We start from the raw sequence: 13517 nt of genomic DNA on the forward strand, positions 1-13517 counted from the left end.
CCGGTCACCAGAAGGTCCTTCGACATTATATCACAGGAGGCGAGGTCGTCTTCTGTCAGGCTGCGACTTCAACTGTTGACACCTTCCCCGTGACGTTTACTCGCGAGAGTTTGTTTGTGTGAACTCACATTTTTTTTGGTAATTACATAATGTAATTTCAACAACAACAAAAACACACCGGTACTGATCATTTCTCATACGGGTGTGTGATATTCAAAACAAGGAAACATTTTTATAATAAAACTATGGTTGGATAATAACACCGTACAGCTTCCAGAGTGGCTCTATATTACTGTATTGCTTAACCAGGTCAAGACTATGCTTATCACATGTTTGTGAGTCTCACTGATAATTTGCTTGTTGTGTCTGTACATCCTGCTGAAAACAACAGCAGTCACAAGTTGACCAGCGAAGATTGTTTTTCTATATCTTATGTGAATGACGGCTTTAATAGTCTTGGCTGTGACGCACACAAATCACGAGATGCTTCCAGCTCCAAAGTCATGTGCATAGAGTCAAACACCATGAGATACTCACAGTTTTGACTTTAATGCACCCAATAATGGGCGACACAAACACGAGCTTTCGAACAAACATCACATCCTCATGAAGGCCTTAAATCCATTTTGAACACATGCTCATCGGTGTTCATTATCTACGCCCCACCATTGAGAGTCACCAGTTTAAACAGGGATGCACCTTCAGCTCTGAAACAGTTGTGATCTGGAGGCCGATGAATATTTATTCTGACAACCGAATACGCAACAACCGGACATTTTGACGCGGTCAACAGTTTTAGTTCAATAGCTTTAAGCTTTTCCGTTTCCTTTTCCAACATGCGCACGCGTTCTTGTGATGACGAAGGCTGTAGAAGAGCCGAGAGCACAATCATTGCGTTTCTTTTTTCCCCCAAATGACGGACCGTTAACTTCTTGTTTGTGAACAAAAGTAATACATTTCAGTGTGGAGTTTTGATCGTAAACGTCTTAGTTAGGTTTAGGAAAAGATTGGAAAATACTTACAGTAGAAAATACAGGAACAAATGAGGGAGATTAGCTAGTAAGGTTTAGGAACATATCCTAAACAAATGAGTAAGATTGAGGAAACCACAGTTAGTTAGGTTTAGAAAAGAAAAGGATCATGGTTTTTGGTTTAAATAACTAATGAAGTGCCATCACTTCAGTATGGATGTTACGTGACGAATAAATCCACAATGAGTCCTCGATTCACACTACAACAGTCTCCTGAGAGAAAGACCGACCTTAGTTTGACCCTTCTCAGGTTTTTGGAGTATTATACCTTCTGATAAATGATTACATCTATTACATACTTACATACTTGCTTTTAATTGGATATCTGCAATGCCTTCAGTCTTCACAGGTATAACTAAGAAAGCTAGACGTCGACACACTAGTTATCGAGAGGGTGCCCTCAAGCCTGCACGAACACAACATGCCCAACATGCCCATAAACACAGTGGGGTCAGCCACCGCGAAGAAGATTAACTTAATCAGACACAGTAAAGATATGAAGCCTGGTTATGCATCTTAAGTATCATCTGAAGTTAAGTATCTTTACTTAACTTCGGTGAGGATAGTTTAAAAAGTATAATGGTGTGGACTAATACTTAATTACATCCAAACACCGTTTAACATAAATCCTCTGCTTCCAGCTCACCTGTTTCTTTGGCTCATTTTACCGTGTGTGCTGTTAACTGTCAAATCTCTAGCAAGAGAAAACTCCAACATGAATGACTTTGATTATCATGCAGATCATAAAGATAAAGCACACCCATGACTCTGACACCGGCCTGTAGGTCAACAGTTAAAGCAAGACGCATGAATTTAAATGCACATCTTAAAGGTTTCGGGTTAAATTTGCTTACTTTTATCTTGCAGGTGAAGTGAGAAGAACACATTCGGAGGTGACGTTGCTGTAACTCATTCTTGTTTATAGATAAGTTTATAGATAAGTATATGCTCATGTTAGATTATTAAAACTTATTAACAGAGGGAAGTTTCCTCCATAATTGGGAGAACTTTAGACTGAATTTTAAAATAGGGGGGAAATAAAAAGGATAACTTTCTTCCAGGGGATTGCTTCACGGCGGTGGGGGGAATTAAAATCCTCACGTGCCCCAAAAAAAAATTAGAATGCACAATCACAATGTGGTGAAAGAGGAGATGGAGTCAAGAAATTATTTTCAACTGGATTTTGTAACAGAATCCGATCCTTTGCGGGTTCTCTCTCTCTCCGAGTCTTGGCAGGAGTCCCAACCCATGCCCCGAGGCCAAGGTGAATTTAGCATGCCCCCCCCCCCCCCTTCCTCTTCCCTCCTCCACATCACCGTCTTTCTACACTCTCTGCGATGTTTAATTCATTTCAGCTTCGCTTCATGCGTCACACATATGGACGGATGGCGGCACAGAAAATTGTATTCGCTCTGCAACTGTCCCTTCTTAAATAAAATGATTATTTTTCAGGTTTCTGTTTACAAAATGTCATCTCCAGGCAGAAAAGTGTTGACTTAAAGAACTGTCAGTGTTTATTACTGCGTGAGCTGAAATGGCGTGGGTATAAAATTATCGTTAAGGTAAGACAATACAGAGAATTATTTACAGATCATTTATATTAGCGAGGCAAATTTGATTTCCTGGCACTTGATTTGATCAATAACTCAATTACATTGTAATTTACATTTTGTACAGTGGAAACCAACTGAGGTGCAGACTGTGTGCTCATCAGTGCAAATCACGGCCTGCTGCTCTCAAGGCACTACGTGGAATGTTTACAACAGTTTGGTTAAGTACGATTTCCAAAATGTTATGCAATATTCAGCGTTTGGAGTGAACCTCAAACATCACAGTTCAATGTTATTGTTACTATTATCTTGTTTTTGGTTTTCTTTAAGGGCATTTTTAACCAATGGTGCTTCAAAATATGTCAACATCCCTACTTTATGTGCTCAGTTCTTGTAATTTTACATGGTGCCTGCATGCTGGCTGCGTTATCTTTCCACACGTTACTCCTCTGTATATTTGTACACTTATTTAGCATCGTTGTAGGACGATGGGCGAATCAGCAAACAGCAGTCCTTCTAAGGGCGGTCCTGAAACAGGGCCGGTCCTCTGAGAGGGTCAGGGGTGGGTTTTGGGGAGGTTGTGCATCATAAGTGAGCGTGCTCGGAGCTGTGGTCGCTGTCGTGACTGTCCTCGTTGGCTAAGGAGTCCGTCGAGTGGTGGAGCGCCGCGATGCCGGAGAACTCTGAGGGCAGCAACGTCCCCTTTTTCACATTCACCAGTTCTTTCTCTCGAGCTGCGGCCCCCTGCTGGCCGCCCTTCACCCTCTTCCACTTCATCCTCCTGTTCTGGAACCACACCTTCACCTGCGAGGGAGAACAAACAGACACACACACACACACAAAAACATCAAAGAAGCAATTAGAAAGTCCTACTCGTTGACTGCAACTTGGCAGCTATTTCGACTGCAGCGCTTATGTGTTGCCGCACGGCTCCATCTGCCACTCGCCGTCTACCTGTCTTTCCCCTGACTCAACAGCCCAAACCGTATTTACGTCTCTCAAATTGATGATTAAGCTGTTGCTTAAAACGGTTTACACGTCAAGTGGCAGCAGAGGCCCCCTGAGTGTCGACACATGCTGGGAGGGAGGGGAGGAGAGCGGGGGCGGCGGGGGCGAGGTTAAGGGTTTATTTTTACGGCCGTGTCGTTCTGAGGGGACGGAGCGGTCACATGGTCAGGAAGTTAGTTGACAGCACAAACGTTTTGTGTTTAACGTCAGGGCCGTACGCCGAGTATCACCTCGGATTCTTTACAAGCCTTTTCTGAGAGCAGGAGATGGGGGTTGGGGTCGGGGGTGCGGGCGGGGAGAGGGGGGGGATCATTTATATATGCCAGGCTCTAATGTCAAAACCAAACATGTGATCCTTCAGGCTTACGTGCCCACACACACTATTCAGACTCACACACCAGCGCTCTACCTGCACTGCTTGACACCGATACCGACACTAAATCCCAAAACATCACACTCAAAGACTCAACGTCTATTTTGTCCTCGGATCGGTTCGAAGAACTGCTGAGCCACTGGCCCTCGTTTAGACACTAGTGGACAGCTCCTGCGTTTTGCTTTGAGAGCATTAAACACAAGACTGATAAAGAAATATATCATGAAAAAAGCACAGAATTGGATGGGGTTTGGTCTCAGGTCAAAAGATATGGAGACATCTAGGTTAGGACCATGTTCTTGGTTACTCCAGCAGCATTTCAATGAGATTATTTTAAAGTGTGGACTTCTTCACACTAAAATGTAGATTAGAATGCACAATAGTTGGATACATTTCTTAACAATAATACGTTTTTTATGTGTGAATATGGGGAAAAAACCTGGCAAAATGCTATCTAAACCTTTGCCAGGTTTTGCCTTGTAGCTCCACCTCTGCCATTACCTAAACATACATAATATTCCTCCAAACAGCTTATGCAGTAAGTGCTGCGGCCAAAATGCTTGTGATGCCAATACTCAGCTCACTATCTATCTCGCCGTATATTTTTCCTTGACAAAATTGAGGTCACACACAATTAACGCTGCATGAGCTGAAGATACTCGATGCACATGCTATGCTCCGCCGCACGAGAAGATTATTTGCAACAGTTGAAGGCTGAAGTTGAATTACGATGACAAACTCTGTGCTTGGTGGTTAAATGGGGTTTGGCCTGACACGGCAAGTATTCCTCAATTTTTTTGTTGGCAGAGGATTACTTTCACAAATTCTAATACACGTATCACTTCGCATGTCACAGTTTCCAGTCGCGCTCAGACTGAGTAAGAACCTGAATGCGATGGTGCAGGTTTACGACTCACATTACCTTGAGAGGGCCCTAAAACACACTCGCGGCATTTACACTCACTAGGAAGAAATCATTAGAAGGACACTTTTATCCACAGTACTCTGAGTGCATACTTTACAGTTTTAGCGCAGTTGACCCAAGTGGGAATTAAAACATTACTTCAGCCAATTGTTTTCAGTTCCTGCGATACTACTGACGTTCAAGGCCTGCAGGCAGGAAAAGCAGGTGCAACTAATAACATTATTGATGGATCTGTTCCATTTAGGTGTCCCAGTAAGACTAAATGGGATGGAGCCATTGCTTATTTAGTTGCAACTGTTTTTTTTAAATCAAAAAGGTCCTCAGTCATGATCACATTTAGTATTCTTGCATGTCGTCGTGCTAATGGAATCGTTGTTCCTTCAAGTTTGGCATGAAATACATGGTTCTTTACAAACAAGTGATCTATTAGGCCTTGGTTTTGCTCCCAAACGGACAGCGTTTAGTTTATGCCGTCAGATCGGAAGACACGCTCCACACATGCGTGGACAAGTCTTTGTGGTCACAACAAATTGGCGGACATCCACTAAAAATGTATGCCTCGTGGAATATATTTCTGTCCAAAACCGAGTAGCGAGTAGTAGCCGACAGGCGTTTTTTATTTCAGGTTGATGCGCAGACTTTGAACCCGAACTCCGGCACCAACTGTGCCGTGTGCAGGTCTTCACACGCAGCCGAGCGCAGCGAACGTGAAGCTGAAAATCACACGTTCACACAGACAGTAGGTCCATCATTTTTATTTACTTCACACAAAGAACTTTGAGACATGTGGACGAAACCCGAAGATCACTTTCAAATAGCTGTCTGAACCTCGGGACGGGTCGGGTATCCGGACTTTAACGTGGACTTTCACGCACTAGTGGAAAGTATAACTTTGGCTCAAAGCTCTATCTTTGGCATCTGAAGTTGTGATTTGCATCCGAGACATCAGCTGAAACGCTCAGGTTTCTGTCTCCAGTCTGTTTTTTTTACACTCAATCTGTACTGTATCACGCTGCAGAGTATCACTGCCGAGGTGTCAACTAAGTGTGACCTACAGCTCCCAAACGGGTGTTGGAGAACGACGCGGCTGTACGCCCACCCACCCCACAACCATTTGTCTCCTCTTATTTATTTCATGTGCCTGCATTTTACAGCAGCCGGCCCACGCTCGGAGACCAATTTGTGCATGCAGAGGTGGTGGGAGAGAGGAAGTGACTCGCGAGACAGCACTTCCTTCAACCCGTCTCCCCGCCTCGACGCTGGCCCGCTTGAAAGAATGGACAGGAACATCTGGAATATGATAGTCCCCGTCTCACGGCCACATCTGGAGCACAATAGCCCCCTCGAACCGAAAGTTACGAAAACACAGTAGCGAGCTCAGAAGACGGCTCCTCGTCGTCCCGAGGCCGCCTCTGTTTTCACAACATGGCATTAATGTGCTAATAGAGCGAGGGAGGGGGGGGGGTGAGAGAGGGGGGTAATGCCTGAACCCAGGGGAAAACAAGCTGCCGTGGGTGGGAACATACTTGTCTTTCAGTGAGGTCGAGGTTGACGGCAATCTCGTAGCGTCTTAGTCGGGTTAGGTAGTTGTGGTGGGCAAACTCGGCCTCCAGCTCTCGGATCTGCTCCTTGGTGAAGGCCGTCCTCTCCTTCCTGGGTTTGCTGCTCACGTCGGATTTGTAATTCCCGTCCTGGGACTCTGAAACCAAACACCACACGGGTTTCTGTTTCCACTCAGATTTATATGCCACAAAAAAATACAAAATAAAGCAAAGGTCATGTGGCAGGTGCAAGCCAGCAGGGGGGAGAGAGAGAGAGGCGAGGTAAGAGAAACAATGGGAGCTGTCAATCACGCTTTATTGTTCAGGCATTGTTTATGAACACTTTAAGTGTCTGGAAGGACCCTAGGGCGGCTACACATGTGCGTCTGACTCCGGCTGGCCCTTATACTGCCAACATGGGTTTCATTTGTCATAGTCTTGAAGGAATCTGATGATTTTATTTTTTTTTTAAATATGAAATGTAGCAGCGCCGCATGATACGTGAAATATATATATGTGTTTCTTTTTTACGTGAGAACTGACAGGCTGCTCCTTGTTTCATGGAAGTATCTGCCAAAGTATCAGTGTTTGCAAAACACTTTTCACGTTTTTTTTTCCACATTTCAGAATGCCAGTAAAACGTTACGTTTCCAGCGATCACAAAATGAACACTAAGGCGTTGGGTTTACAGAAGACTTCATAATATGTTACCTGATATATGAAATGCTGGGGGGGAATTTAATGAATAAATCATGTCTCACCCTTTTGATAAAGCTAAACTATATATGTGTGAGCAGCAAACGCAAAGCTACCAGCAACATATTCTGCATTTCATTAGGGAAAATGTGGGGCATAATATAAATTGCCCAGCATGTGTCATCCCCACTTCAGCTCATCATTTTGTTTTGTTATTTCCACTTTCCGAAAGGCAGCACGCACAGTCAATTTGCCCCTCAAAACTTTCCTATTGTTACAGCCCTTTGTGGTTTCTCGTTGGACGAGCTTCACTTGCACATTGCAGTCGAAGGCGGCGGTGATTGCACGCTAATTCATCTGCGGTGCCGTTAATCCGGCGGGGCCTGCGTCAAGTCAGACTGTAAATAGTCCCGCAGCCCTCGTGAGCCAGACTCACAAATGTTTGCAAAGCCTCGAGGCCACGTCACAGGACTAACTACCTCCTCACCTAACATTTCCAGCCGGAGGGACCCCTGTCGGTTCAGTTTTCCTTCTGTCAGAAAGAGGATCTTCCTTCTAATTAAGTGTGGGTTGTTCTTTTTTTCAGAACAAAATAACTCCCTTGAGAGGTTGAGGAGAAGATGTGGGGTGAACTGCAACAGCTCTCCAAAAGTTATATTTGTGTGGCACTTGCATCGTCACTGCGCCAAGGACGTACACAGATATATAAACTGCAAGAATTGCCACGTGAGTTTTAAGAAATGAAACAGATCATTGCTTGACCCGCGGCCTGTGTCCGGCTCCCCCCGTGACCTTGCCTTTCCCTCCCTGTAATTTCAAACCTAGCGCTCCAAACAGTGTGTGGCTGATTGAAGCGTATTTAACCCCTCTCTCTCTCTCTCTCTGTCTCTTTCTCTCTCCCTCTGTCTCTCTGGTAAACACAGACATTGTGTAAAGAGAAATAAAAGAATAACACAACCAGCTGGTTCGGACCGGCAAGCCTGGAGTTAAAACGAGCGGCGGGCTTTTATGAGACAGCCACTACACCACAGCAATTAGGTCCCCGCTGTAACTTTCATCTCTCCACAAAAAAGGGGGAATAATATGAGAAAAATACACGCTACCAGACAGGGCACGTCATCTAGGGCTGCCAAATGAACGGAGCTCAGTGCAGGAGGGCCTCTTCTGAAACTGATGTCTTAAGAAATTAAGAATGGACAGAAAAAAACAGATTTCTTTCTGTCGAGGTGGAACTTTGCGTGTGTTAGTTGTAAAGTTTTTCTTCTTCTTTCCCTTTGGTAAAATGATATTGCAGCAGCAACGCACACAAGAATAAAGTCGAACCGTGAACCGATACATCCGCAATGTTTTTCTAAAGCTTCTTTTAGGAAAAAGCGTCTGCCAGCGAGAGGCCTCCAACTCCTCACTCTTTCTTTTTTTTTTTAACAACACCGCCTCAACAAAATAAGACTTCAAGCACCTTTTTATTGTTCCAAGCAGAAACTCCAGTAACTTATTTTTAAAAGGACGACCACTCCCTTGACAGCACCAAGTGCACCAGCTTGACCACAAAAAAAAAAAAAAGAAGAGAAAAAAAAAACAGGTCCTGCAAAAACCAGAGACCCAAGAATACCAGAGAGCTGGCTCATCTCATTAGCCCACCCTGCGGCCCTCCATGAGGAGACACTCGCAAGCATCCGACACACAGAGCTGAGACGCCTCACATTGGAAGGCTAAACCTAACATGGAAATGAGCTCTCAGGGTTTTTGTTATTATTTCTTTTTCTGAATTGGGGTTTTGTTTTTGTGGTCCAGATGGTGAAACCGAACCGCGGCTCTATCTCGTGCAACATGGCAGCGGTGTGATATTTAGACAGCTGATTGAGTCAGCAAACCTAGTTAGCCCCGATAATTAGCGTGATTGGTGTTAGCGTGTGTGTGTGTGTGTGTGTGTGTTGGGGGGGTAAATGGCTCGTGTAATGATAATGCAGTAACTATTGATGCAGGGGAAGTGGGATTTGGAGAAAGGGACTCAGTTTCCAAATAATTTGACAAAGGAGGAGGGGAAATAGGAGGTGGTGCGCTGGATTTGTGGATTAAATATACTATTACAACATGTTGCATGTGGTTGATGTAGTTATATTAGACTTTTAGCACAGACAGAGCTGTAAAACCCAAAATGAGGTCGTCTGGGCCCCTGAAAGTGTTGCATGAATCTTTCATTTAACTTTCACATCTGGAGTTCCCGCTAAATCAGAGGGTAATGTGACTTTTAACTGCACTGTCTAGTACCTGAATTACTACTAACGCTTATTTCCAGTGCAGTCCCGATGTCTATTTGTTCAATATTTATCTCCGTGGCTTCAACCTGCAGCGCTCGCTCTCTGAGGTGACCTCCAGCATCCTAATCACATGCAGGAGTTTCAGTCGGCGGTCAAGTGCAGGTGATACGCTGCCGTGCACAGAGAGGCCTATAAAAAGGGTGCAGGGTCGGCGCCGATGGCCCGCAATCCTCAAATGGGCAGAGGGAACGGCGAGCACACTTTCCCTGGAAAACTAAGAACTCTCGCTTATATCACGTTCCCTCTGCGAGAACTCCGGCGACCCGACCCCGACAGTTTGTCACGTCGTGATTGATTATCGCCGGGACTGCAGGTTGAAAATGTCCAGCATGTCATCGGGGAGGTGTCACCATTTTTAATACAGTCCTTAAAAAGAAGGATTTCTTTATAAATGTGCAAAGAGATAGCGTTGTTTTTTTGTCCTCTGCTGGTTAGAATTTGTTTATATTATTATTATTATTATTATTATTATTATTATTATTATTATTATTATTATTATTATTATTATTATTATTATTATCATATACGTTATGTAATTCAAAGCCAATGTAAAGCCTTAAATGTAGCTTCGTAATTCACGGTTTATCTTCAAAAACTTCACACACCGCTCAATGACTATTAAGTGCTTAAGGTCAGAAGTCAAGTCACACATTTTTTCAAAGTCATAAATTTCCCCAAAACAAAAAAAGAAAGAAAAGTGGCCTTGGAGCTCACAGCGCCGGTTCACTTTACAATTGACAATATATATATATACTTATGATTATGAATCAATTTCAGAATCATAATTCTGACTTCTTTAATGATTATTAATCCTTCTTAAAAATGCATTTATTTGCAGATGAAATAAATAAACATCACATCCTACACAGATACTACATTAATAGATTTTAGTGAAAGCTGCCTGCCGTTTATTTGAACATCAACATTTGGAGAAAGGCAGAAAAGCCTCGGTGCGTCGGGTGTTCAGTGTGGCCGAGAGGCGCCGGTGTAGTCTTTTACAATCCGTGACATTAATTCTTTACTGTACGCCTCACTCTCTGCCCTCTGAGGAGTGTCGTAACAAACCAGATGTGATTTTTTTTTTTTGTTTAAACAAAACATGGCTGGAGTCAGATGTGCCTACGCCGGCTACGATGTGGCCTCTTGCTCCACGCTTCGGCCTCCCTGCGTGTCAGCCGACACCTACAAACTGCTTCTCGTGCCGTTTTTTTGTTTTGTCTTCCTATCGGAGCTGCAGAACCCTCGACAGTAATGTGCTGTTGAAAGATCGAGCGTGTTATTCCTGAGCTCGGCTGTTAAAATGCTGATATTTATGCAACGATGTTTATCCACCAATAAGACTGAATAATGAGATGTTGGAAATGCTTCCCAAGAGTTCCTTAAGTCTTGAGGTGCGTATTCAATCATAATATGTCTTTGGAAAAATATCTGAGGAATAACATCTCTGGCGTTAGAGAGAAGTGGTAAAATGAAGCTTGAGTGAAAAATCTCATCTCCTCTTACCTGAACTGTCACTTTTCCTCTTGCCGTTCCTCTTCTCGGCCTCAGCAGGTGACAGAGTCTGTCTGCCAAAGTCTGCAGGCGCACAGGAGGCCCCCGTAGGGCTGCTGCCGATGCCCAGACTCGGGGTGCTGGCGCACATACTGGGCCCCCCGGGGTGGCCCAGGTCCGGGGCCGTGGGCCCGCTGTCGTGGGTCGAGTGGGGGTGCGGGTGGCAAAGGTTGTGGCGCGTGTTCCCGCCAGCCGACGGCATCTGCGGGATGTGCCACGACGCGTGGTGCTGAGGCGGGTGGTGATGCTGCTGCGAGGGCAGGTGGCTGCGGTGAGGGTGGTGGTGGTGGTGGTGATGGTGGTGCTGCCCGGGAAACAGGCCGTCGTCCACCGGGTAGCTGGAGATGATGCATGGAGAGGGCGAGGAGGTGGAGGAGGAGGAGGAGGAAGAGGCCAGGTCAGGGTAGGAGACGTGGTCCGAGCGTCCGTGCAGAGTCAGGGGCGACTGGGTGAAGGCGGGATGCAGGGCCTGCGCCGGGGCGTGGGGGCTGCGCAGGCACCCGAACAGCGTGTGATCCATCGCGTGCAAACACAAACACACACACACACAAACACGCACACACGCGGCCCTCCAGGAAAGGTGAAGAAGGGGCAAGTAAAAGAAGGTAAAGTTACTGAAACAACCCCAGAAAAAAATGAAATCACAAGCACATATCCACGATCCTTTGACTTTCCCGAAACTTTTTTTCCCCCCCCTCCGGTTTAGAAAAAAATCAGTCTACTCTCGATTAGTCAGAGCAGAAAACAAAGTGTGTTTTGAAGATGGTGTCCTCTGGTAATCCGGAGCGTGCGGCCAGTTGCCAGGCTGTACAGGATAAACAGTTAGCCCAGGGTAAGCTGCAGCTGAGCCTCTCAGATGTCAGGAGGAACGGACGGGACTGGAGCTCGAGGCTGGGAGCAGGAGGTGCTTCCCACTAGGAACTGCAGAACGAGGGGAGCCGGGCGGAGGGGATGTTATAAATAGGGTGTAACGTGAGAGGGAGGCTGGGTCACAGGCTGCATACGCGCTACTGACCACATACATATGATCGCCCTCCAAAAAGCACAGCACAATAAATCTGTACTATTAAAATGGCTGAGCCTCAGGAAAGAGGGCAATTTATTTTGGACTTGGATCTGACCTCCAGTGGCCATCTTTTTCTTTTTTCTTTCTTTTCTTTTTTCCTAAAAAGAAAACAGCCCTCACGGCTCCGTGCAGGGTGAGGCTGGGGGAGAGGGGGGAGGGGGAGGAGGGGTGTGTGGAGAGATAGGGAGGCGAGGTATCAGAAGGGTTAACTCAGCGTGTCGCCCTGTCTTTGTCAGCTCTGACCCTTTAAAATACTGTTAGTCTTGTCCAAAAAGGCTTCACAGGGTTTCCTCTGCACGTTGTTTTGTCTGCCTCTTAGTCTCTGTATATTTTACTCCCCACTACTTTTTAAAGGACAAGTTTCATTCTAAAATAATAACCAGAAAGAAAAATTAATCATTGCAGTGCAAAAAAGTGTCCAGTCTGAAATGAAGGTTAACATTTTATACCTACTACTCTTAAAAAACCAACCACAGTTCATTTTAATTTAGTGCAGCCAATCATTTTATAGGAGCGGGTTTTTCTTTGACATATGATTTTTTTTATCTCGTTTTGAAATGAAACACCTCACATCGTCAAAATAGAAATACACAGCAACACTGACACCAGTTTGACCTTCGATGTGAGGTCACAAAGTCAAAATAACATTTTTTTTTTTGTTTTGGGCTCAAACACCACGTTTGTTGGCTTTAAAATTGCCGTTAATCACTGCAGCAAAGCAGCAACATTTTTATTATTATTTAAAATCAGCGCACGCAGACAGAAAAATTACATTTTGTCGCATCGAGAGCGACCATGAAGAAATTCTCCCCGGAAACGGTTTATGACTTTGCAGAAGATGAAATATTTCAGCCACCTACAACCTTCAGCATACATCAAACACATTGTCAGCACTCACATTCATCATTTTGGCCATAAAAGTGTCATTTTCAAGAAGTGAAGCAGGAATAAAAAAGCTGGTAAACACCTGGGAGTGAAAGAAGAAAGTCCCTTTTGCTCTGGTTTCTCTTACTTTTATTGTTATAATTATCATAATGATGAGCTCAAATAAAACTCCAGCAGATTTATTCATCTTTAAACTCATTTATATAACAGATCTGATACAACGATGGATATAAAATATGAGACGTGGTCTCCAATCGATTCGATTGGGAAGTTATGAGGAAATGATACAAATCTGGTGACAATCTTTGCAATAAAAATCTTTTGGTTGTAATATGTATATAGATAACACTATTAGAAAACCTTGTAAATACATATTCTTTTATATTATATTGAACATGAAAGATGAATAATCACCTCACACACACTCTCCCCATCCTCCAAACCTCTTGAAATTCAAAGCAACATTGTGACTTGTACTGTTCAGTGCAGGAGGCATACGATTTAAAGAAAAATAATACTTAAAACTAGAAGAGTGAAGAGTGAGTTTCTCATGGCGGAGGCAGGTTTTTA

General features: G+C 44.4%; 1 protein-coding gene across 1 annotated transcript; it reads right to left on the bottom strand.

The window, feature by feature from the left end:
* Nucleotides 1-2435: 2435 nt before the first annotated feature.
* On the bottom strand, nt 2436-11905 carry meox2a (mesenchyme homeobox 2a). The gene is made up of 3 exons (XM_068569934.1): nt 10949-11905; nt 6414-6586; nt 2436-3385 (listed from the first exon to the last, which is right to left on the bottom strand). The coding sequence occupies exons 1-3, from the start codon at nt 11514-11516 to the stop codon at nt 3167-3169; spliced, it is 960 nt and encodes a 319-aa protein (XP_068426035.1). The 5' UTR covers nt 11517-11905; the 3' UTR covers nt 2436-3166.
* Nucleotides 11906-13517: the final 1612 nt, after the last annotated feature.

This window comes from Clinocottus analis, unplaced genomic scaffold, assembly GCF_023055335.1.
Source record: "Clinocottus analis isolate CAN_PGR_092001 unplaced genomic scaffold, fCliAna1.0.p SCAF_9, whole genome shotgun sequence".
NCBI classification, from domain to species: domain Eukaryota; kingdom Metazoa; phylum Chordata; class Actinopteri; order Perciformes; family Cottidae; genus Clinocottus; species Clinocottus analis.